The sequence below is a fragment of the Ambystoma mexicanum genome, chromosome 3q (genome assembly GCF_040938575.1).
Source record: "Ambystoma mexicanum isolate Mex_15411 chromosome 3q, UKY_AmexF1_1, whole genome shotgun sequence".
Taxonomy (NCBI): Eukaryota; Metazoa; Chordata; class Amphibia; order Caudata; family Ambystomatidae; genus Ambystoma; species Ambystoma mexicanum.
Genome location: NC_090926.1, coordinates 787237565 through 787263528, shown reverse-complemented (window position 1 = coordinate 787263528; position 25964 = coordinate 787237565). Strand labels below are relative to the sequence as shown.

The following is a 25964-nucleotide window of genomic DNA, read 5'->3' as shown; positions in this document are numbered from 1 at the left end:
ATCTATAATCTTTCGATGTGCTGCACATTTCACGACAGCTAACTGAGTAGGGAGCGCAAGCGCTGGGAGCAGTTGTACTATTAGGGAGCCATGCTGAATCTTTGTACCATGTGAGGTTAAGAACCATCTTTCTGACCAAAGTCTACCAAAGTTGTGAACCACCCCAAAGGCATACTGACTATCAGTATATATGTTTACTGTAAACCCTTCGGAAAGTTCACAAGCTCGGGTCAATGCTATAATCTCTGCGGCCTGCGCTGAGTTATGCGTGATTCTCTTGGTTTCCACGACCGTGTTTAATGTAGTGATTGCATAAGCAGCTGTGGATGTACCATCTGGGAGGTTGAAGCAGGAGCCTTGCTTTCCTTACCTTTCCTTGCAGGAAAGGTAAGAGTTCAGCCAGATTAAAAATACAACACCTCTTGATTTTTATGTGGGGAGTGAACAAGATCAATTGATATCTCGTCAACCGTGCGTGAGTGAGGTGTTGCGTTTGAGTTCTGGTCAGTAGAACATCTACAGAGTGAGGCACCATCAGGATTAGATCATGGCCTAGGACCATTCCCTCACTCTGTTTTACAGACGCAGCAGCGACAGCTTGCAAACATGTTGGCAAAGCGCATGCTACAGGATCAAGGGAGGAAGAAAAGTAACCACATGGCCTATTCTTCCCGCCATGTTCCTGTGTTCATACAGCCAAAGCACATCCATCACATCCATGCACAAACAACACAAAGGCCTTTTCATAGTTTGGTGTGCCCAAAACTGGTGCCGAGCATAATGCAGTCTTGAGCAGATCAAATGATTGCTGGTGTTCCGCGTTCCATGGCAATGGCGAAGAAATGCCTTCTTCGTCAAAGCCAAGATCGGCTTAATCACTAGTGAGAAGTTTGGCATCCACAACCTACAGTAAGGCTATAAATATCAAGGCTCTAACTTCCTTCTGTGTATTTGGGACAGACATGCCAGAAATTAGTTTTATCCTTTCAGGTGTCAATCTTCTTCCCTCCTTTGACAGGAGATAGCCTAAATAGGCGGCCTCATGACAACAATATTGAAACTTTTTAAGCGAAGCTTTGTGACCATGTTTAGCCAGATGTATAAGCAACAAGACAGTGCCCTCCTTACAAGCGCTCTCTGAGTCAGCAGCTAAAAGCAAGTCATCAACATAATGAAGCAATGTACAAGTAGAGGGCAACTCAAGAGTATCAAGCTGTTCTTTCAAAGCCCTACTGTAGATGCTAGGGCTTTCCGTGTAACCTTGAGGTGCACGGGTAAAGGTGAATGAGTGTCCCCCTAAGGTGAACATGAACAAGTATCTACTGTCCTTGTGTATAGGAATACTAAAGAAAGCATTCTTCAGATCCACAGCACTAAAGTAAGTCGGTGTAGCCGGAATCATAGTTAATATTGTCGTCACATCAGGCACAATTGGAAATTGAGGAGCGACGACCTTATTAATGGCACGTAGATCAATTATGAAACAAAATGGAATTGCATTATCGCTTTTTTTGTACACGGGCAAAATTGGACTATTGCTACCTGCAATTTCCTCAATCACCCCTCGATGCACAAAATCGGAAACAATGCATTTCAAAGCTTGTCCGCCCTCAACTGAAATCTTATATTGTGGAATGCGTGGCAGCTTTATCCCATGTTTCAAGACTATTTTAACACGCTCAATCTGTAAAACACTGACATCATTGTCGTCAATTGCCCATAGACATTCTGGTACATCACTGAATTCTGGCGGCAAAGGTCTGATTAATAATTGAGAGACAGAATGTTGCTGTGGAGAAATCATCAAATGCACTCCATCAGAAGAACAATGAATTACCGCATTTAATTCTTTCAACAGATTCAACCCCAGCAAATTCTTTCCACAATTCGAAGTCAAAAGGAATGGACAGTGGTCCGTGAAGGGACCCAAAGAAATAGGTACCGGCGAAGAAACTGGGCAAACAACTGGTGTGCCAGAAAACCCTACAGAAACATTGATTTGCCCTGACAGTGGAATGTTTGGAACCTGAGAATGGTCAATGGAACACTTCTGTGCCCCTGTATCTATCAAGAATAGATGTTTCCTATTTCCCACTATCATCTCAACATAGGGACCTTTCTGATTAACGGGAATAGGCGTTGGTTCCAAACCCTGCTTAGGGCAATCCTAACGAAACAGAATGCCATCAAAGGGAAGGTCTTCAGAGAGATATGCAGCAGAAGGATGATCAAATGTGTTTCTAGTATCCACACTTGGAGTCTGATTATCCTGTGAAAAAGGTTGCCGAGGATCTGGTGCAAACTGACCTCTACCAGGGCCCCCTACACCTGGGCGACCTCTGGATCGGCTACCCATATTTCCAAATGTGTTATTCGACCGTTGTCGAAGGACGGGGCATTGTGCACGCCAATTACCCTCTTGCCGACAATAGGCACACTGGTTAATGTTCACAGGACCCAAGGGCACATTCCCTTGTGGAACATACTGACCTCTAATCTGCGAACTACCTCCTCTAGGGCCTCTAACAATTTGCTGTAATAATGCTTTAGTCTTCAAATCACCTTTTCTCTTCTCGACTCTTTCCTTTTCATTATTGACACGATTCTCATAGTACTGAGCCATGTGCAGTACTTCTGATTGGGACTTCGCCTGCCAAGCACTCTCATTTGTGACTGGATGTCAGGCAGCAATCCACGCACAAATTTGTGCACACATGATCTTTTTCCAGACTCTGTGCCTAAGTCTTGTCCACTGAAATCCGAGAATACCTGTTCAAACTGATTAAAGAACTCGGTAGCACCCTCAGACTTCCCTTGGACACAGGCTGTAAGCTTATCCCAAATAATTCTCTTTTCAGGAATAATAGTTTTCAATTTCACAATGATTCTATTAGGTAAAGTTAATATCACCTGAGGCGGTCTTTCACCAGCTGGCCTTTCTCCATCGAGTCTAATTATGTTAGCCCATGTATCTCCCAACCCTGGTACGTCGTCTATAGTCCTAACCTGTTTCCACAAATCTACGGGCAGGAGTACAGGAAATAACAGATCAATATCACCCAAGGAGAATACTGAGGACTGCAAGACAGACTCTATTTCTTTATAGAATCCTGTCGGATTTTTCCTAATGTCAGGAATAGATTGTCTAATGGTATTCACTTCCTGTCTTGAGAACGGGACTTGAACAAACTGCGATACATAATGTGCAGGAATGTTCACAGCAACCGTACCTGCTGCAGCATCGGCCGCAATCTCAACCTTCGGGACAAGTGTCCCGAAGGTTGAGATGTACAAAGGTAATCTTACCTCGTGTTTGGTGATTTCGGCAAATCTGCCTGCCTCGGTAAGTGGACAATCGTCAAGATGCCGTCTCAGACCACAAGCTAATCGTCCAGGGATCAGGTCGTGCAGCGTTGCTGAGGTGTCGCCTCTCTTTCAGAAAGGGGCCCCTTTATTTTGTCACTCCGTCTGATCCCGGTCCGATAGCGTGTGTCAACCTTCGACAATCCGGCATCAATCTTGAGGGTCCCTACTCGGGCGCCAACTGTGAAAACAAAGAGAAAATATCAAGGCTGAGTACCCCAAAAGGAAATACACCGAACACGGGTTACAAAGGAACATACAAAGATCTTTATTTTATACTGAACAGTTTCAAAGGACAAAACAACAGATAGCTATCGGCCCTCAGTACAGCGAACTCCAGCATGGTTCAGTATGCTCAGTGAGTGTGACTGTACATTAGAAAAGTCACACTTTATATACCTTCGAAAACATGATGCTCAACCCATTTCCCAGTTAATAATAGTTAATGTATTACGGATCTAGGGTTTGTGCCGGCTTCACACATCTGTACACTTAGGGTTTGCCTTTAATACATTTGCCAACAAGCCTTACTGGCAACAGTGTACTTTAGGATTTCTTATAAAGACCTTCTCAAACATCTCTACAATGTAGTTTAAACAAGTGTTCTCAGTTCAGTATTTGGATACATTGTTCTTAACATATGCTCGCGGATTAGCTTAATTGGCACAAGTAATCCTCTACACACATACACACAAGTCAACGAAGGACATGGTCTCAGTTCATGACCCCAACTTGTAGCCTGCAGGCAAGTTATACATTAGTTTATACACAGAGGTCAAGACGGCCATGTTGCATTCGGAATGACATTGTCCACCATCTTAGAATACAGGGTGACTTTAGGAGCGAGAACCTAAAATGGCGGATAGATCTAAAATGGCCGCTTACACTGATCTAAGGTCAAGAACTTGCAACGCAAATTTCCTTGCAAGTGGCTTATAAGCAGCTTGGCATAGGCCAATACACATATATTCATACTGTACATGATGGTAATTAATTTGCCCCTGTCTCCGCTTGCACTCCCCCTGTTTCATCTAAACTTGCTGTCCCTGTATTGGGCCCTGTTTTGTCTTTGCTGACTCAACCATCAAATCTTCCATTTGAATACCAGGCCGATGGTTCACTTTTGGTTCTGCTGCCAGGCCAGGATTCATTTCATTGATACTACTTTCTTTGTCTGGACCCATTCCAGCTCCTGTCTTTATGCATACTAATTTCGAATCCCTGTTTATTTCCACCATTGGTATTTATGTGTCGAGATTAAGGCTAGCTGGCAAGACTCCTCGACATTTCTTTCTGCCAATTATTGGGTAGAAATAGGATAAGCTAGTTTGTCTCTGATTTTCAGGGTTAATCGTACGTACACCAGGCCTGGATAAGTAATCAGTATTCCCATTAGTTGACCCCCGAGTACTGTCGTTTTGTTTAATTACCTTTTTTATACTATTTTTACTATCCATTTGGACAACAAGTTTAGGGTTAGACGGCATCCCATCTTCTTGATTTCGATTCTTCATTAAGCTGGTTTAGGTCCAGCAGTACATCATCACTGCAGATGTTACATATGTCTTTTACATTAGTACTGTTTCGGTTTGTTTTTTTCGGAGCTTGATTTTTACTTTTTTTTTCTCCTGTTCTGCTTGCTTCTTCATCCTAAAGGCTTTTCTTTTTTTGCGCTCATAGTGCAAGACACCTCTCTCTGCGCGATAATTCTAAATCAGGGCGTCCTCCATTTTCAGTGTCTAGACTACCCCCCTCAACTCTGGGACCGCCCCATTAGTTTTTGCTTCGACTTCCATCAAATCAGTGAGAGCAGAAGGACTATTCAGGTCTTCACCAAGGTAGGCTTCTACAAGCTCTCCCAAATTAGTTTCAATTGGCGGGGTAGTGCCCTGTTAGCTTGCCCAGCCATTAGTCTTCCTAGTAAGTCTTCGATTTGTCCAATTGTTTGCTACTTGGGGCTGCAAGCTCATTTACATTCTCACATCTGGATTTCAGTTCGGCCATATTGCCGGCAACTATGTCAGCATAAGATTGCATTTTAAATTACGCTTGAGGCTATACTTCCAGAGTTTGACTGTACTTGGAGCATGTATTTACATTCTTTTGTGTCGCTACTGACAATGTTATTAAGGTGTCATAAGCGGAAAAGAAAACTTCCAGTTTGTTAAGTTTGCCCAGTATCTCTGACAGGGGCTGCTTCATTTGGCTAATTTCAATGTGTGTGGTTTCGTGACCTTTATCCAACAGATTGGGAATTTGCGTAAGTACTGGGAATGGGTAATTGACAACTAAGCTGTTATCATTAGGGACAGGGGAAGTTGCGTTCGCCTCATCTGACATATGTACTGCATTATGCTGATGCTGGCTCGTCTCTGATTTCATTTGCCCATGCATGTTTGTAAGGTGCAGGTAAAAAATGTATTTAGCATTATGTGAAAAAAGTGAGGGGGGAACTAGCCACAGGCAGGCATCCCCTTCCCGCTGGTGAGAATGCATCAGGAACTGGCTGAGGTTGAGCGCTCAAGTGCCTATTATTAAACAAAAACACATTCACCACCTCCGTCCTTTTTTTGGGTGACTAATATTGAGGGTCCTATTGATAGTCTAGTTCTCTTCTCTAACTCGGCCTGTATCGGCGGGGCCATCATAGAGAAGTCAGAGATTTGATTTTTATGTTGCTCTTCATCCGTCGAATTCTCCACAGAGTTATCTGCAACTTCTAAAAGAGTAATCAGTCTCTATGCCCTCTTCATTAGAAAGCTCATTCAATTCATGGAGAGCATAACTTGTTCATGTATTTGTAGCTGCCTCATAATTATGCACTTGTGCAGACACTGTTGCGGTTTGCAAGGATATCGCCTCATCGATGTTACCAATATTCGTACCCTCTTTAGCTTCATCATCTCTGCATGCATCAACAGGACTTTTATCAGGACCAGGTAACCCCCCAGCCCCTTCATTCATACCCGCAATTTGATTCATTTCTTCACTATTGTTTGGTACCAATCCGACAGTCCCGTGGATTTTCCATCCACTGCGCAAACACCCCACCATTTAAGTTATGGGGTTTTAGCGAACCGTCAATAATGGAAGCGACACACTCTGTCCTTGTAATCACACCCCTCTGCTGTTCCTCAGCAACCACGCTTCACTATGGAGCCTTTGTCCCACAATCACCAATTTTCGATGTGCTATTGCAGACCTACCCTTCAGCGTCTTTGTTCCTCCTGTCAACCAGTCAGACCTAAGTAAACAATCGACCTCAAATGTCCCCGGGGTCAACTGAAGCGAAAATATGCTTCCAGCTAGAAAGCAACGCACGTTCACCTTCAGGCTGCCACACCCATAGAATCAAGCACGCAAGTGCCCAGTTGCTGTGTCTAAGCTTAACCTTTCTTTGTACACGATCCACACATGCACATGTCTGATTCGTGCAAGTGTCAAACTACATAAGCGGGCACTTGAACAAAATGATGCACCCTGCGGAAAGGTAACAAATACTTCCATAACATTTATAATTAACCGCAGGCGTAGTACCAGTCAGGTGTGTACCTGCTAAATCCACACAATGGACAATTTATCAGGAGTAATGACAAATAATGAAGAAGTATTTGCTAATAGAGAGAAGTGTTATTGAAGTAATACGTCACCTTACCGCTTCTTAGGCAAAGTTTGTATGAAGTTCCCTCTGGGACCATTACAAACAACTCTGACTACACGTATAGGAAACACAGCCTTTGGTATGAGCTTGTACTACACAGTTTTGGTAGCGTGTTGAGCAGCCAGGCTTATCTCAAGAGGGGTCAATGTGAGCTGCAGGGGAGTTACACAAAGATTCACAGTGACAGGTATTCAAATAAACTCTTAAACCCAAGGTTTCTTGAATAAACTATTAATTTATGTATCAGTCAGTTAGAATAAGCCTTCTTCCGAAGGGAGCAATATAACAGTAACACTCAAATAGACCTCATGAAATACACACTCTTAATATCTATAAATCAGCAGATACCCTTTTGGGATGGCCCACAGACACTACCTACACCCTCAGGTGACTTCAATTGCTAGGGTGCTGGGGACATTAATATATCACTGTTGTATTTAGGATCATATAGTAATAAGTCAAAGGAAAAGATGATTTAGAACAAACAAGAGACCACAAATATTCTTTAGCAGGCAAATACTTTCAGATTCTCCAAAAAGAGTCATTCAGTGGAAGAGGCTAAACCAAAGTCAATAGGCCAAAGTCTATGTAAGCTGAAGCAGTTATTTGAAGGTAAGTAGGAAGTCTTTGCACAATGTTTAGAAGTCTTTGAAGAAAAGAAGAATCAAATGTAGGGCCACAAGCTGATTAGACTTTTGAGTAGTAGAAGATGCAAGCAACTCTACAGAAAGAGGTAAGTTCTCTTAGACTTTGTACAGTACCTTTAAAAATGAAGAAAAGATGCAGCAGATGACTTCTGTTCCTGTGCAGCTCTGCAGATCTCACTGTACCTCGGCCTCAGTCGTGGGGACAAGAGTGAGGACGTTGGGGGACTCCTGCACTGCACTGGGACGGTCAAAACTTGCAACCGGCAAACTTCACTTTCAGTGGCTTTTTAGTGTTTCAGCTCCTTGCGTCTACCGCAAACAGCAACACCGCGGTTCCTGGCTGTCGAGATGATTTTCCTTGCTTCTGGGGTCCCACACTCTATTGAGGGGGCTCAGGCTCGGTCAGTCCTGCTTCCTGGCAGTCCGCAGGATCTTCCTAGAGCTCTAGGCCAGCTTCAAAGCAAAGCACACAATCTGGTGTTCCTCTCCCTGGCTATACGGTTTCCAGCAGCAACTCTGTGGAAAGCTCCAAGATGTATGTCCAGGTGGCTTACTTTGGAGTTGATTGGTCCCACCAACTCAAGGGGAGAAGTTGTCCTTGCAGGGGCTTCTGTGTTGATGCGAACTTGGCATTTTGGCACTGCAGCAGGGCTTCTCCGGTCAAACCAATGGTCCAGAAGTTGCAGCAGGTGCCCTCTTCAAGTTCTTCTTCGGTTCCTTCGTCCAGAGGTCGACTCTGCCTTCCAAGCCAGTTCTCTCCCATGCATTCCAGCCTAGATGTCAGTCACCCAGCAGGGTGGCTGTCCTTGCCGGACAGTCAGCCAGCCAATCACCACAGAGTGCATTTGGGTATCTGAGGTGACTAAGCACAGAGAGTTTCGGGCACCTCCCTCATTTCCTGCCTACCCCAGACACCCTGGAGACAGAGGCAGGCTTCACTCATGAATCCCACCAAAGGCAAAGTGAACAATGGACCAAACCTGGTTTGGCACGCAGAGTAAATCTCAAGAAGGACCTTTCCACAAAGAAATGGCAAAAAAAGAAGACCATGTCATTTTGACAAAAATGGCACCCTTTGGTGCTTTGCTGCAGCTGCAAACGCAGCCCGTGGTATATGCACACCACGGTAGTTAAAATGAAACTGCTGCCACCAGCCATTCAGTGAGGAAAGGGTAACATAAAAAATGTTACACGAGAAGCTAGACAAAGTGGATACTAGGTAACACCTCCAGCACCCTACTGTAAGATAGTGTGTGCTGGGTCTAGAAAGTTACAAATGTAAGTAAAGTCAATTTCACTTTACTGCTCTGGGAAACAGTAGTTTATCCCAGAGAAGGTATTCAAACCTTTGGGAAATCTGAAAGACTTCACTGTGCCACTGCACTGAAGGTGCTGTGTGACACAATGTAAAAGATGATGCTTATGGAGTTTGTCAGATTCTACAACCAAAAGAAACAGAGTTCAAAATCATTATAAAATACATGATAGAGTGGGAAAAAGGGTCTCACTCTCTCCAGGTTAAAAAAATCAAGTCCTCAAAATACAGCTAAATTGATGGGGTCTCTAAGGTGGAGGGAATTAGTGCATTTCTGAGTATTCTCCCTAACACCGCTTACAAATGAGTCGTACAGTGCGACATAATGGGCACGATAAAGTGTGAACAGTAAGGCATTTACGGCATGCACTCCATGAGCATGCCCCACTAAAATTGAGAAGAGATACAGGAGCCGTCGAGCTGCCCAGAGCCGAACAGGCTCGAACAGGCACTTCTACGGCACTTCCGGGGGCGGCTTCCTGTGCCTTTAATAGGAAGTGTGCTGTGTTATCAGGGTGGAGCCACGGAAACACTAGTATTTGAATAAAGAAAAACGAAAGTGAAGTAATTATTACGTTGAAAGTGTTATGTTATCAACATAAGTCCATTCAAGTCCAAGCCACAAGGGGTAGTGACAGCAAGTCCAGAGGAAAACACACGGTGTCAACTGCAAATTACATTGCGCAGCTGCTGGCATGGCTCTCCGACTCTCCCAGACTCTCCCGGGCTCAAACAGGCACTTCTGAGGCACTTCCGGGGCACGCGCGCAGGAGCTAATGCCCGTGTCTTTAATAGGACGTGTGCTGTGTTATCAGGGCGGAGCCACAGCAACACGTGGCGAGTGCAGATCAAATCGCGTAGCTGCTGGCACGGCTCTCTGACTCTCCCAGACTCTCCCAAGCTCAAACAGGCACTTCTGAGGCACTTCTAGGGGCGATAATCACAGATATACATCCCTGAAATGTGGTAGCATTTGGAATCCTTTCTGCTTTTACATAAGAGGGAAGGGCCCCAGAGAGGGCTGGGGAAGTAGAGGACAAACCTAAAGAGCCTACACTGTCAACCTTACGTTCTCTGACAGTAAGTCGAACAAAGTGACCCGATTCTGTGTCCATGCCGTGGACCAACACAGAAGGGCTATCCTTTGACAATCATTTGCTGCACCTTAGACAAATTAAGTTGGTTGCTTGCACAGTAGTTGTGCACTGCGGGGCACAACATACACTTAAGTTTATGAGCAGCAGGAACCCAGACAGCGATAAACACTGACAAAAGACTAAGGGCCTCATTACACGGACGGCGGTAAGGGTTAACGGTCACCGTTAATGGCAACGGTGACCGTTAACCCTCACCGCCGTACTACGAGGTCCCTTAGCGGGTTGGTGCTTTAACGCCTGCTTTTTGCAGGCGTTAAAAACCAACCCGCTAAGGGACCTCGGAGCTAATTACGGCACCGCAAAATTGCGGTGCCGTAATTAGCGCCTTCCCCATTCCCATAGAGCCCTATGGGGCAGAAATGGGAATGGGGAAGGGCAATGGCGGAAGGGGGATTTACCGCCCCACCAACCTTGGAATGGGGCGGTAAATCCCCTTTCCGCCAAGGCGGTGCCGGTATTTTACCGGCATGAGCCATGGCGCTAATAGCCATCCGTGTAATGAGGCCCTAAGTTCTTCAACAGTGAGAGACAACTTCAAAGGAGTTGATTGGAGCCCAGACACATTGCAGCGGGTGTATACATTCCAGGAAAGGAAAAGTCAACACTGGTAAGTAATAACCCCAGGAGAGCAGGCAACCTCCCCCACACAAGGAACTAAAAGAGTACATTACACAGCACAGTATAATTTTAAAGCACATAAGCAAGAACAAGCAGAGCAGGGAGGTTCCTCTTAAAGACCCTCAAATACCCACTCCATATGAAAGGGGGAGCCTGAGGAGGTCCCAGAGCCTTGCAGTTACTTGACCATTGAAGAAACCTCTTTTCCTTGATTTCCCATAACTTCCACCAGGATATTCACATTATTTGGGTTAACCATACACAGCAGCTTATGCACTGTTATCAAGGTTTTAAACGTCTTGCCTTGTGCACATTTCAAAACTCTCTATCAGTAAAGGGGATAGCCACATAACGATATTGCTTTACATGGCTAACCATACTTGTATTTGTGGTTTTAAATTTAAGAATGGGCAGAACTTTTGGCTTTGGCAAGGTTTCATTTGAGCTGGCTGAAAGTAGTTACATGCAATAATCAGACAAATCTGCAAACCACAGGGCATCATATCAGAGATCAATGGCTACACCAAATAATTATCTAAGTGGCAAAGCAAATCCTTTGGCAAGAGCATCGTCCAACTCAGCCATAGCAAGAAAAACTCCTATCATATTTTGCATTTTATTTTATTGTGTTACGGTAAATAATAAAAACCTTTTGCAAATCTTACACACAATACATGATTCAAATAACATGTTGCTAATCTCTGCTGTTTTAGTAAATGTAATGTTGCTACAATTTTCAAAATCATTTGTACAAATTTCACTGCAGCAACTGATAATAGGGTATAGGGATGCCTCAAAAATTCGATACCAGGCCATTGGTTTTGGGTCATATAAAAAAGACCAAATGTATTGTAACAAATGTTGTTTCAGAAGGGACATGTAGTAAATAAGTGCTCCAGAATTTCAATCTTATCTGCATCCTTACGAAATCGACATCTTTTTTGATTCACAACTCATTGTGACAATTCAATCAAGTTGGCATGCAAATAATTTCTTACTGCCTCTTCCCATCACACCCGGCTCCCACAACATGTACCAGTATAAATGTGCTCCTTCACCACGTTCCCAGCATCACCTCCCATGGCATCCAAATAAGCCAGTGCAACCGGGTTGCATGACAGGGCATCAACACCCATGATTTCCTTCCCACCAATACACTCTGCATCAGAATTGAGCTCTTGCATGTATTGTATCAACTAGTATTTGCAGTTACACTCCAAATCACTCATGCACCCAAGGTGTACCGAAAAAGAAGAACAATGACCTCTTTCTCAGTGTCTGGTTAATCTTTTATATATATTGACAATGCCCTCTGTGATGACACGTGTTTCGACGGTCCTTCCGTCTTTTTCAAACCAGGGCCAATTTTTAGTTGTTTATTTGTATGTCTTATCATCTTTTCTATGAGGTCTCGGGTTGAATCCCAGCCTCCAGTTCTCCGCTCTGTGAAAATCAGATTTGTAGTTTAAATGTCTGTTAATGGGTGTGGGACTTTATTCCTGGCTGCGGAGACCCCATGTGGGGAATGGCAGGGCACACATCTTGGTCGTATACTGATCTCTGGCAACCGCTCCTTTCCCTTGGAAGGTCAGACATCATACACCGGATGAATAAAGCCGGCACACAGCTTTGTAAGGAAATCGCCCAGCGACTTCTACCCAGTTTCACAGATGGCCCCAATAATCCACAGTCAAAGATGTGTCTGGATTATCGTGCTTTGGGGAGACTGTGATGAGTGAGACTAAGTGAGTCCCTTTGACTCTCTTGACCTCTACATTGGCTCCCTTAAACCTATCTCAGGTGTAACTAACCCCCACGATGTCCCTGATGTATTCTAAAGCAAGGTAGCCCCTACTCTCTATGTCTTCTCTATTCTCTTAGGAAAACCGGAAGGCGGTGGCTTTCTCCATCTAACTCCCTCAAGGGATTTCTAAATGATCCTCTCCCTTTAGTGCTCAGACTGATTTCAATAGTTTCTCCAGCAGTCTTTACCCTTCTCTCTCTCTCTCTCTCTCTCTGTCTCTCTCTTTCTCTCTCTACGCCTCTGTTTCTCCCTCTATATCTAGTTCCTCGCTGCTCCCTCAGTGATCTTCCTTGTCCCCCTCTCTCTACCTGTATGTCCTTCCATCTCCTATCATTTCTACCCGTTCCACCTCTCCTATCCATTCCTCTTTCCTTCTCCTCTCCCATCTCTTCCATCAACCTCACACTACCTGCATCTCTCTTCTGTCCCTTCTCCATTTGCTCTCTATCTGCTCTCCCTGTCTGCTCACCTCTCTTCTTCAATAACCCCTACGTACTTGTCTGTCTCCTGATCTTGTCCCACTCTCTCCATCTATGTCACTCCAATACCTTCCTCCTTCACTGCATCCCCACTATTGCTCCCACTACTGCCTTTCATGTTATCACCATCCTCCTGTCCCGCACTCTCAATCAATTACACTCACTTTCACACCCTCTCTAAATCCACCTCTCACTACCTCTCTTTCTCTCATTCACTCACCTTTTACACCCTCTTACCAAACTACACACAACTGGTATCACTCTCTCTTACACACAATGGGCCTCATTACGAGTACGGCAGTAGGGGGTTAATGGCACTGGTAAGGATGCCGGTGCCATTAACCCCCTACCGCCGCATTCCGAGGTCCCTTAGCGGGTCTCGCTAAGGCCGGACACTATTTGAGGGCCCGTTATTAGCTCCTTCCCCATTCCCATTGAGCCCTATGGGGGCTCGAATGGGAATGGGGAATGGTTTTCAGAATGGGGACTTACCGGGTCCTCCAAGGTTGGAATGACCCGTAAGTCCCCATTCTGACTACCCGGACACTGGTTTGGAGACAGCCATGGCGCTAATAGCGCCATGGCTGCCTCCAAACTCGTAATGACCCCTAATATCTTACATGTGCTCTCTCAGAGCACTGCTGCAGTCCTCAGCACTACACTCTATCGTCCATCCTCCATCTGGCCTCTTGCTCCACCATTGCTCCACCTGACCTCAACCACAAATCTTCCAATCTGCTCTGTGCTGGCTGGCCTCTCCGTTCCATTACTCCTCCCCACTCCCATTGGACTCCCTGGTTGCGTGGTCAACTGTCCCGTATTTTGCAGGACTAACCCGCATTAATGGGTTTTGTCCGGCGCTGCGCAGACACCCTCTGCGGTATGCCACACACCCCGAGTTTGCTTCATGCCCCAGCCTGATGAAAGCCTTTCCAGCTCTCCTCACGCTTTTGTGTGCAAGCGGGAGCTCAGCAGGGCAGCAGAAGCGTCTGTAAAGCATATTTACACCTCTGTGTCAACATTTATTTATTTAATTTATTGTGCATTTGTAAGGCGCTTATACATCAAAGAATTGTGGTTCAAAGTGCCCACAGGGAAAAGCGGGAAGGGAAAATGGGAGCGAAAAGCAAATATAATAACAATGAGGAGAAAAGACAGAGGCAGTCCTACTAGGCCTTGTGAGTATTCAGACCGTGCAAGTGCAGAGAGAGAGAAGGGACGAGGGAGGGGGGTAAGTCTTGGGAGTTCCACAGAGGGGAAGAGCAAGGTAGTTTTTTGCAAGCAACTGTAAAGTGACTAGCAGAGATCACTTGGTAAAAAAGGGTGTCCTCTGCCAATACATAAGTGCAGGCCTGTGAGACAGCACAAGCCAGTGTGCGCCCAAAGGCAGGTGCTGAGAGTGGGCAGAGACTGAAGACGGTTGGGGAGGGGGTGCTCAGGAACCAGAAGTACACATAAGGGCCCTGATTCCCAATCTCAACGACTGTGGGATTTAGCACTGGAGGATGAGGGGGCAGAAGCAGTCCTACTAGCATTACATAGCATTAAAAAGGGAATAATTAGGCCCTGATGGGGGGAAGAGGGCACTATTAGTCAGTGGTAGAAGTGTTCCAAAAAAAAAGGTAGTCAAACTATAGTTTCGGCAGGGGAGAGGTTAGGTGGAAGCATATTGCAACATGTGACAAGTTTTGCTGATAGGGCATTCGAGTAGTCTAAGTTAATACTTAGGCTCCTATTACAACTTTATACTTGCACAAGGAGACAAATGGATAATTCCGCTATATAGAATGGTGAATATGGTTGTAAAAAGTAAAGGAATGGTAAACAGAAAAAAAAATAAAAGGAGTGGAACACCGCTCACTTCGATCACTGCTATTAGTAGGGACTTTAGCCCGTATTAAATGTGAAAGGGGTGATGAGAAATGGTATGGGTGCATAATGCTGCATGCTGTGTGAAATAAGACTGGTTTTAAAACCCAAGTGAGATTGTAATGTCTCACATTACTTTGCCTGGTGCTATAGTCTGTGATCTTTCATGCAGGATGGGGAAAATAAAGCTAAAGTCATACTCTGTTTCTTCAACATATTTCTATAACAATGTATATAGTGTAAGGTCAGTTTATTATGATATACTAGTTTATTATGTAGTGTGCATTATTTTCAAGGCATTTCTTTTTTTTTATAAATTATTTTATTAGTTTTTGAAAAATAACAAAACAATACAAACTTTCAACTGTGGTAATAAGAAAAAATAAAGAAAAGAAAGATAACATAAGAACAACAAAAACAACGACAGTCTACATGTGGCATTGCATATGGGTATGAGGTGACAAATTAAAATAAAGTTCTAGTGTTTCAGGAAGTGAGGGGAGACAGTTTCGATTAATGTCTTCACTGTGTTGGTGTTAGGAATCAGTTTCTGTGGGACGCTGTGGTTCTTCAGTGAGGCTTGTAGTCTGCGTTAAAGCGCATATCGCTCAGGAGGGCCTTCCAGGAGTCCAGAGTGCCGCTCACGACTTCTCCGCTGGTTGTGATTCCGTCTTGCCAGGCCCTGGTTTCAGCAGTCGTCCATCTCGCCATTTCGTTCAACCACCGTGCATGCCTGGGGCCTGCTGGAGTCTTCCAGGCCATCGCTATGGTTCTTTTGACCAGTATGCATGAGATGTCCATCAGTTTCACCACATGCTTGAGTTTGCTTGCTCTAGGGTATGTTCCTAGTAGGCATTCTCCGGGTGTCCAGTCGTACCTTTCCATTCCAGCTTCTAGGCAGGATTGTTTAGCTTTGGACCAGAGTGACATCACTTTAGTGCAGGTCCAGAACATGTGGATCATGTCTGCCTTGTCGTTCCCACACCATGGGCATGCCGGGGATACCTTCTTGTTGAATGAAGCAACCCTGTGGGGAGTCATATATGTCCGGTAGAGGACATTCAGCTGTATTTGTCTGAATCTGGAATTCCGCAACACTTTCTTGGGGTATATTAATGCTCTTTCCCATTCCTTATCGGTAAGTGGGGATTCAAGATCCGCTTCCCATCTCGCCTTCAGAGCCTGTCCTTTGGGGTTAGGTTTGTCGATAAGCTTGTTGTAAAGTCTGGAAATCGGTCTCCATCCATCCGAAAGGTCATGCATTTCCTGTAGTAGCGGGTCTGGGGTGGGTTCTTCTGGCCAGCTGTTCCACTGCTTCTTGGCAATCTGTTTAATCCTATAGTACCAGAGAAACTGGCCTTTGGGTAGTCCTTCAATGTCTTGTAGCGACTCGAAGTCCCTAAATTCCCCTTCTGTGAACAAGTCTCCCCATGTGTATATACCTGCTTCCTCCCATCTCCTGGGAGTGGGGAGTCCGCCTCCGTTTTGCACACATCCACCATTATGGGGTTATCTGGAGAGTATGGATGTTTCACTTGCCTTATGTGACTGGTCCTGGCCCATATTTGCCTACCTAGCCTAACAACCAGCGGGGTTTCGGAGGGTAGCCGAGGAGGGTACCATAGAATTTTTTTGGGAATTAAGTTTGTGGGAGATTGCCTCAGTAGTCCCAATTCGGCCGATGGTTCGTCTGACAGCCACTTCGTGACGTGACTGAGCTGGGCAGCCAAATAGTAGAGCTGGAGATCTGGGAGTTTTATTCCTCCTTCTTTATGTGGGAGAGACAGCGTGACCAGTGTCAGTGTGTGCCTGCGGGGACCCCACAAAAAGTCTTTAATAATGGCCTCTAGTGTCTTGAAGAAGGGCGGGCGGACGTAGTGGCAAATGTTGACAAAGAAGTACAGGAATCGGGGAAGAATTATCATTTTAGCAATCGCCGCTCTGCCCACCATTGACAGTGGTAGTTTAGACCAAAATCTTATTGATCGCCAAAGGCTGGTTACCGCAACTTCTGTGTTGTGCTCGTGCGTGAGTTGTGGAGTGTGGCCCAAATTGATTCCTAGGTAGCAGAACTTGTCGAGTTGCCACTTTTTCCCAATGGGCGGGAGGTCGTTTTCTGTAATGCCCCATAGTCTGGCTAGGGGGAATGCAGAGGATTTGTGTCTGCTGAATTGTATTCCTGAGTATTTCGCATAATTGTCGAGCACCCCCAGTACTGTTGGTGCGTTGACCTCGGGGTTCCTCAAGTATAGAAGTACATCGTCCGCATACAATGATATTATATTGTAGACATTGCCCACCTTAATGTCAGCATCAAAGAACTGTTGACGGAAATATATGGCTATCGGTTCCAGTCCCAGTATATACAGCATGGGCGAGAGTGGGCACCCCTGTCTCGTGCCTCTTTGTATTTCCCAGGTTTCCGAGACAATTCTGCCTGTTTGAACCCTGGCCATTGGCGAGTTATAAAGTACCTGGATCCATCTGATGAAGCCCCCACCAAAACTGAAGCTCCTTAAAACCTCCACTAGCCACTCCCAATAGATAGAGTCGAAGGCCTTGATGGCGTCGAGTGACAGTATCGCCAGGTCTTCTTCACGGTCGTGGGTTTCGGCCATGATGTGTTGTAGCCTCCTTAGGTTGGCTGTAGTGTTGCGTCCTGGGACGAATCCATTTTGGTCTTCATGGATTATGGACCCTACCACTCTAGCGAGTCTGTTGGCCAGTATAGAGGTGAGAATCTTACTGTCATAATTTAGCATGGCCAAAGGTCGGTAGGAATCGCAATCGGTGGGTGACTTGTGCGGCTTAAGCATGGGGATGATTATGGTCTCTTTCATGGTGTTGGGCAGGATACCATTTGTGTAGGCTTCCTGGTAAACTTCGTGCAGGATGGGGGTGAGAATGGATTCATACGTTTTGTAAAACTCAGGCGGGAGGCCATCACTGCCGGGGGCCTTGCCATTAGCGAGCGACCTAATGGCCACTTTCACATCATCAGGAGTAATTTCCAAGTCCAGCTCCTCTCTCTGCTCTCTGGATATTTGGGGGAGGACTATCTCCTCCAGTGTTTCTATTAATTCTGCGGTGGGCAACTGGGATTCATGGGCGTACAATTTGGAATAGAATTTGGCGAAAGCTTCATTGATCTCCATTTGCGTCTTGTGTGATACACCTTCTTCATCCCTTATCTCCGTTGGTAGGTGTTGGGGTGTTCTCGCTTGCAGAACCAAGCAAGCAATCTACCCGGTTTGTCCGACTCTCTGTGGGATCTAGCGGTGTATGTTGCAAAGTCAAATTTCTCCAATCTGTCCCATGATTCCCGACATTTTTTACGGGCTGTTTTCAGGTTCTCCTCAATCTCCGGGGAGATGTCAGGGGTGGATTCCAGGCGTGTGATCTCTGATTCCTGTGCCTCAAGAGTTGACTTTAGTTGTCTACGGGTGCCTCCAGCTGTTGATATGATTTCTCCCCTGGTAACCACCTTCATGGCCTCCCACAGTGTGGTCCAGGTGGACACCGATCCCTTGTTGATTTCTACGTATTCCTCTAGCCTCTCGGCGAGGTCCTCTCTGAACTCTGGGTCTTCTAATGCTGCGGTGGGCATCCTCCACATGGGGATCGGGGGTTTGGGTCCCCTTAGTTGCCATTGCATGACCAGCGGGGAGTGGTCGGAGATAGATCTCCCCAGGTATTCTGTGGATGTAGCCAATGGTGTCTGTTCCTTATCAACAAACAAATAGTAAATTCTTGTGTGGACGCTGTGTGGGGCTGAGTAGTGTGAGTAGATTCTAGCTGCTGGGTGTTGTACCCTCGAGATGTCCCCCAGGTTAAGTTGGTCGAGTATTTCCGTTAAAGTGCTAGACGCGGGATTGCTTGGTTGGGGAGGAGGGCGTGATCTGTCCATACTTGTGTCCATGACGCAGTTGAGGTCTCCCCCCATATGAAGGTTCGACCTCGGTGGTGTGCCAGTTTGGCGCTCAACGCGCTTAGGTATGACGGGATTCCATGCTGTGGAAAGTATGTGTTAGTGAGGCAGATCGGGGTCTGTTCTATGGTGCCCCACATTGATACGTATCTTCCTTCCTTGTCGGAATCCCACCCTTGTAGCTGGAAGGGCACATTTGGGTTCACCCATATTAGCACACCTCTCGCATATTTGGAGTATGGAGACCCTCTCATAGTCCCTTCCCATCGGTCCGCTAATTCGGACATAGCGTCCTCCGTGAGATGGGTCTCTTGTAATATTGCAATCGAAACTTTCTTCCCCCTGAGGTAGGACTGTACGCGATTCCTTCTGAGGTACGAGCCCATTCCCCTCACATTCCATGTCATCACAACAAGTTGTGACGCCATCGAGTCGGTGTTTCGGTTTCAGCATGGGGTTCCAACCTTTTGGCCTGGTGGGGCAACGAACCACCGGTGGCGCACTGCAGGCGGAGGGCCCCGGGAACATGGACTCTTGGGTCATATCTTGCCACCATCTTGTATTTTATCAACATTAATGATGCGTAGACTGTGAAACTAATAGAACTAATAACATAACTCAAACTGGTGTGCCCAGCGACTACAACACTGTCGCAGTGCTCAGGTGCTCTCGAGCCTTCTGAACCCATCCGGGACTCGGGCGCGAGCTGGGTTGGGCGATGAACTGGCCCTATTGGGTTTTTTGCAGGGGGTAGGGTTGGTGTGAGGCGGCAGGGCCGAGCGAGGGCCGTTTCCGACTTCAAACTGCTGATTGGATTACCTGCTGGATTCCGGTTGCTAGCAATTCTTTTGCACTTTGTGACCTCATGGAGGCGATGACGAAGTGCTCAGGGATTTAGTCTACTTTCCGAGGGGCATCCTTGCCGTCAGCGAAGTTATTGTCTTCAAGCCACATGTTGGCCGCCTCCGGGTTATCAAGAAATATTGTTCGCCCATTATGAATGACTCTTAGGCGCGAGGGGTAAAGCAACCTGTATTTGAGGTTCAGTTGACGAAGCCTCGCTTTGATCGGGACGAATGAGTTCCTCTCCCTCTGTACTTTCTGAGTGTAGTCGGGGTATATAGTGATTTTAGCGTCCCCCCTTTCGATAGGACCTCTTTCCCTGGAGTGTCGTAGGATGATTTCTCTATCTTGGAAGTTCAGTATCTTAGCTATTATGGGCCGTGGATGCGAGCCGGGGGGAGGGCGTTTCTGGAGGGATCTATGGGCCCTCTCAACCGCGAAGCCTTGAGTCAGCTTTCCGGTCCCAATCTCTTGTAACAGGAGGGTTTCAACATAGGATGTGGTGTTCGAGCCCTCGGTCCCCTCCGGGATGCCCAGGATCCTGATGTTCCCCCGTCTGGCCCGGCCTTCGGCTTCCTCCGCCTTTTCTTCTAGGAAGGCTACCTTCCTCTTTAGATCTGAGACTTCGGTCTGCAGGGCCGAGGTGGCCCCGGACGTTTCCTCTGTGGAATTCTCGATGATCGTCACCCTCTCCGCCAAGTTGCGGGCATCCTATCGAATGAGTTGTATGTCAATTTTGAACTCGTCGATTTTAGAGTCTATATGGGTTCTCAATGAGGCAATGGCGTCCAATATCTGGGAGTGATTATCATTGGCCTCCCCTTTGCTTGTTCGAGTAATTTCATAAAGGCTAGTTCTGGCCTGGGTGGAGGTCTTTGCCTTGGCTGAGACAAAGGAGTCCATGGTGACAGCCCTGGCCTTGTTCTTGGTGGCCATCTTGGGATAACAGTTGCTGTTGTCCTGGGGCTAAGTTGCTGGGATGCAAGTTGGGGCCCCTCGGTGAATCGTGGCCGGGGGAGGGGAATTGACACCCCCCGATGCGTGGGGCCAATTGTGTGCCCAAGGCAGACCACCTGGGGAGCCAAGTGCAGGCGGTCTCAGGATGCGGCGGTGGTTAGGGGCCCACTCGGGGGTATTGTGTGGTCTCACGCACCTTAAACTTCAGGACCTCCGTCTGCTTCGGCTGGAATCGTGTCCTCGTGGCCTGTGGGGCAGAGTGCCACGGCAGCGGTACCTCCGATATCTCTGCTTCTGCTTCCTGGAGGTGGCTGCGTGTGTCCCCTCGTACAGCACCGTCTGCGGGATTCGGGTTGTGCGGCAGTGTTGTAGGACACCGGCGATGTGGGATCTCCCGTGTGTTGTGCGTGATGCGCTAGTTGGGCCAGCATGGGCGGCCCACACACGGTGAAGGTCGGGGGCCCGGGGCCCGCTGTCGGGTCCGATCCAATTCAGACGGGGGTCCGCTCTGGCGAGCGATGCCACTTCACCCCGCCCCCGGTGCCAAGTCCCAAAGCGCGTTGGTGGAGGTCGTCAGCTCAGGGGTTCTGTTAAGCTGCGCAGGGCGCTATCTTGGATCGAAGCGCGGCGGGGGAGGGGTACGTTCCGGAGCCTCCTCTTCCCCCAAGGGGTTCCAAAAATCCAAACCCTCGGGTGATTCTTGACGAGGATCGCTTCTCCCATCGACGCGTGCTTTTCCGCTAGCTGCAGCTACTCGTGTACCGGAGAAAAAGGATCAGGAAACGGCGTCTCGGCCGGAGCTCGGCAGATCAGCCTCTGCCCGCCATCGACTCCAAGCCACGCCCCCTCAAGGCATTTCTTTAAACACAGCCTTAATAAATATATGAACTAAACGTGGAAAGATATGTGGTCAACTGCTTAAATTGCTCACATCCTGTTTTTACCCCCTAACAAAGTGTGTGATCCTGGGCACATCATTTGATCTCAGTGTTTTATCTGGAGTCCCTGTAAGTGATTCAACTCATGATTGTTTATCAGCCCCCTGGCTTTGATGCTTCTTTTCCTGTAGGAGTTGCCAATCGTGTCGCTGATTTACAGCTAAAATGCGATTCCCTTTGCACCTTAGGTGATTTTATTGCTTGGGCTGGTGTCCTTACAGACTCCTATCAACCAAACTTGCTTTGCTTTTGGACGATCTTTTGTTAATTCAGCATGTCCACTGCCCCACATTCTCTCTGGGCCATACCCTCAACCTTATTTTTGCCCCTGTCATGGTGAGATCACGTTTTGCTCCTGTTTATTTGGCCCTGCTCCTTTTAGTGAGCCTTGCTGTATAGCACAGGCTCGTCGTAACTGGAGACAGGTAGACTTGACACGTTTGTCTTCATAGATCTTTGCCTGTGCTACTCAGTTGTTGTCTACTGACTCCTTTTCCGAGCCTTCAAGAGCCCTTCAGGCTGCTTTTGGCAAGAAAGCTGGTGAGGTGGCACACCTAAAAACACAGGACAAACCTCCCAGATGCTCCACGCCCGGGTTCACTTCGGAACATCGTGCGTCTAAACTTGTATACAAGCAGGTGGAGAGCGTTTGGCGCCGAGCCTATCTGCCTGCAGACAGAGTCTTGCTTAATGCATCTCGTCTGACTTATTATGGAGCTATTAATGCTGCCAAAACTGCCTACTACACTAACCGCATTTCCATGGCAGTAAACAAACCCAAATAACTATTTTCTGTGGTTAAGTAACTTTCCTGTCCTGACACTATTTCTCCTGAGGTCCGTGCTTCCCAAGCTCTTTGTGATTCTCACTCGGATTGTTTTGTTCAGAAAATCTCACTTATTAGAGCAAATATCGCGACTTCTATCTCCAAAGTAAAAAAGCCCTGCTTCTCCCTTGAGCCTCTTCTTCAATTGGTTCTTTTTTCTTCCTTTGCGTAGGTCTCAGAGGATTGTGTCTTTAAATGTATTTCTGGCCTGAAATGATGCTCCCCTTTGACCATATTTCTCTCATTGTGCTTTAGGAGATAAAGTCTGAACTTGCCCCCATCATTACCTCTGCAGTTAATTGTTCGCTCCATGGCAGAGTTTTTCCTACTGACCTTAAGCAGGCTCTGGTTTCTCCTCTCTTGAGAAAGCACACCCTGGACACCTCTACCTCGGCTAATGTCCGACCTATTTCCTTTCTAAGGTTCCTAATGAAGGTTATCAAGGCTATTGTTACTCTACAACTGAGAGACTTCCTGGAGGATAACTCGATTCTTGATATCTTTCTGTCAGGTTTTCTCCCCCTGATGGGGACTCAGTTAGCACTAGTCTCAGTTATTGATGATATTGCTATGATTAGAGACCAGGGTGGGATAGCTCTCCTGATTATGCTCGACTTGTCAGTGGTGTTTGACACTATTGATGATCTTAATCTGTATCAACACCTTAAGGATATTAGCCTTACTGGAACTGCTCCCCAATGGTTTGTTTCATGCCTCTATAATAGCCCACAGTCTCTCTTTCTAACCCCTTTCAAGTCGGACTGTTCCACAGTGACCTGTGGAGCCCCTGATGGCTCCACAGTTTCTCCCTTGTTGTTCAAAATGTATGTCAGGCCCCTAGCAAAACTGATCCACCCTCATGGGTGTCGCTTTTATTCCTCACGATGACGACACCCAGCTCATTCTGAGAGTGGACCAGAATCCAATGGACTCTGCTCTGCGTCTTATATCTTGTCTTTTTGCAATAGGTAGCTTGATGAACGTAAAGTGGCTTAATTAATCTGTGAAAATTCTGAAGTTTTGATCAATGGCCCTCCGGCTATGAGTCAGATGTGGACCTTGGATTTTTGGCCCCCTAGTTTAGGGACTCTACATGTTCCAGTGGACTCAGTGAAACATCTCAGTGTCAAAATCACTTCTACGTTGTCACCTGAATTACAGATCAGTGCTATTTGTAAAGCAGGCCTTTTAAAGCTGAAAATACACCAAAAAGTTTCCTTTTCTGCCTGTGCTTGGGGGACCCTGTAATTGCTCTGCAATTTCTGGAGTCCTCGCCTACTGTAATGCTGTTTTCCCTGCTCAGCCAAAATATAATATTCATAGGCTTCAGATTATGCAGAACTCAGCTACGTGACTTGTTGTGGATCTACCAAAATGTTCTCATTCATCTCCCATCTTGGCCCAACTTCACTGGTTGCCTCTTGAAAGCAGAATCAAATGTAGGGCTCTCTGCTTGATGCACTGGGCGCTTCACAAACAGGTTGGGGTTTTCATCCAGGAGAAAATCTCCCTTTATATTCCTGCCAGGACTCTCCACTCTGCCAAACTTGGCTTACTGGTGGTTCCTAAATTTAGGAAGGACACCTTTGGTGGCAGGGCTTTTTCTGTGACTGCCCCTCACTTATGGAACTCGTTTCCTCTTGCCCTCCGATTGACTGAGTTTTTCTCCAGGTTTCGGAAGCTGCTTAAAACGTTCTTATTTCCTAATTGATTTCCTCTGCTCCACTGTTTTTTGAAGGTCCTTTCTCGTTTAATGCCAGGATACTCCAGGATGATAGCGTATTTTAGAAATACCTTTACCATAACATGTATTTCACACGCTACTTGTCTCAAGTGTCCTGCAGAGCCATTTTGTAAATGTGGCCACCCTACTCACTGGTCACATGCTCACTCCTCTTGGCCAATCTCACGTTAAGGTATTACTGGAGGCCTTTAAGAAGGCACTTTAGCCTCCCGGCCCCTTTAGAGCCTCCATTTGCAGGGTGGCCCCCATGTGCTGAGGTTGTTTGTTTTCCTTGTAGCTTTATCCATGTGCTTGTGAGTTTTGTTTCCAATTGGATTTGGTGAGGATGTCTGTGGCTCTCCTTCTCCCCTGCAGGCCCTTCTAACGCAAAGTTAATTTTATGTTGCCTCACCATGCCACTGGGGCTGTGTGTGGTTGGTGGGCTTGGTGTTGGGTGTCCATTCCATGTCTGGTCTCAGTTCTAGTTCTGTGGTTCCAGTCTGGGTTTTCGTGGTTGTGCATAGGTGCATTCTGGGAGTTGCAGTTTTGAAAACGAAAAAAGAGAATTCAGGCTAGAAAAAAGACTGGTTTTATCAGCGGTCATATGTAATGCACACTTCCACACACCGCCTCTGGATTAGGACTAGCTCTGGCATACAGCCTGGTATACAACCTTCCCCTGATCAGGAGGGGTCCTTCTTGCCCTACGACAGGTTCAAGTCCCTGACCCAGTCACACTATCAAGGGGACAGGGAGACTGCAAACTCGAAATTGCAATATTAGTCGAAAGTTCATCCTAACAGCATTTCTGTCACAACCATCACACTGCTCTTCACCCTCCTGAAGCTGCTGCACCCTCTTTTAGACCTAGGTGCTGAACATTTCAGGTATCAACACTTTACCTTTCTATCCAGTCTGCTCCTCATTTTATCACGAAGAACCCGCTGTAGGGTTGCACAATCACTCTGATATCGAAGTTGTGGTGCCACCTCTATACCCAGTGAGTTGTGGGCCTCATGGGAGGGAATTTAATTTGAACTGTATGAGAATAGTTTGGGTATTCTGGGAGACAATTGTGAAAAGAGTTTGGGAATTGTGGGAGACAGCAAGCGAGACCACTGGGAGAAACAAATAGATATTCTGGATGGTGCCCTGACCACCTGACAAATGCATTCCCCCAGACGGACCCTGCTCTGGATGGGCAAAACGGCAAGAAGTTCTTTGAGCGCAAGAGCTGAACATGTTTGAGGATTTAGGCATCATTCAACCTGCCAACCAACATACTAAGGAAGGTGAAATGGGTGACTGTGGTCCTCAAATTTCAAGCAGTCCTATCTCCGAACCAGATATTCTTGCCTCCCATAATCCCTAGCGTATAATTTATGGAAAAGAGTGGAGTTTGCAGACTGCCCTTTTCCCTCATCTGACATTACACATATGCTTATTTTGTTGTAAATGTTATACAATGTATCTATTTTACATCAAGGCAGAGAGTGTGAGTGTGAGAGGGACTGACTATAGCAATGTGAGCTACTGAAATGGGACCTGCCTGCAAGAGTGCAGTGATGGGAGTGCAGGCTTGCAACTTGTTTTGCCTTGCAAGTCCTTCTCCCCCTTCCTCTGACTACCCTCTAAGATCTCCTACCACCTTAGATTACAGACACACAAAATCCCCACAGATGGCCTTCACAGGCATAGCCATTAGCATATCAACACCAACCTAAACACAACAATGCTTGCCTCTTTAGCCCCATCACACTCTCCCATGTCAGGGGCTAACCAGACCCAAAGCATTGCCGTCTATCGTATCTTGGGCTCTTCTCTATGGATTACATA

At 46.5% G+C, this 25964-nt stretch overlaps 1 protein-coding gene across 1 annotated transcript in view; it reads left to right on the top strand.

Annotated features, from left to right (window-relative positions):
* The window catches only part of LOC138448017 (proton channel OTOP2-like), a 272950-nt gene that overhangs the window by 154926 nt on the left and 92060 nt on the right, over positions 1-25964 (top strand). Inside the window, exon 6 of the mRNA XM_069604549.1 lies at positions 20463-20555. Within this exon, the coding sequence (XP_069460650.1) occupies positions 20463-20555 (93 nt within the window). The remainder of the gene's footprint in view (positions 1-20462; positions 20556-25964) is intronic.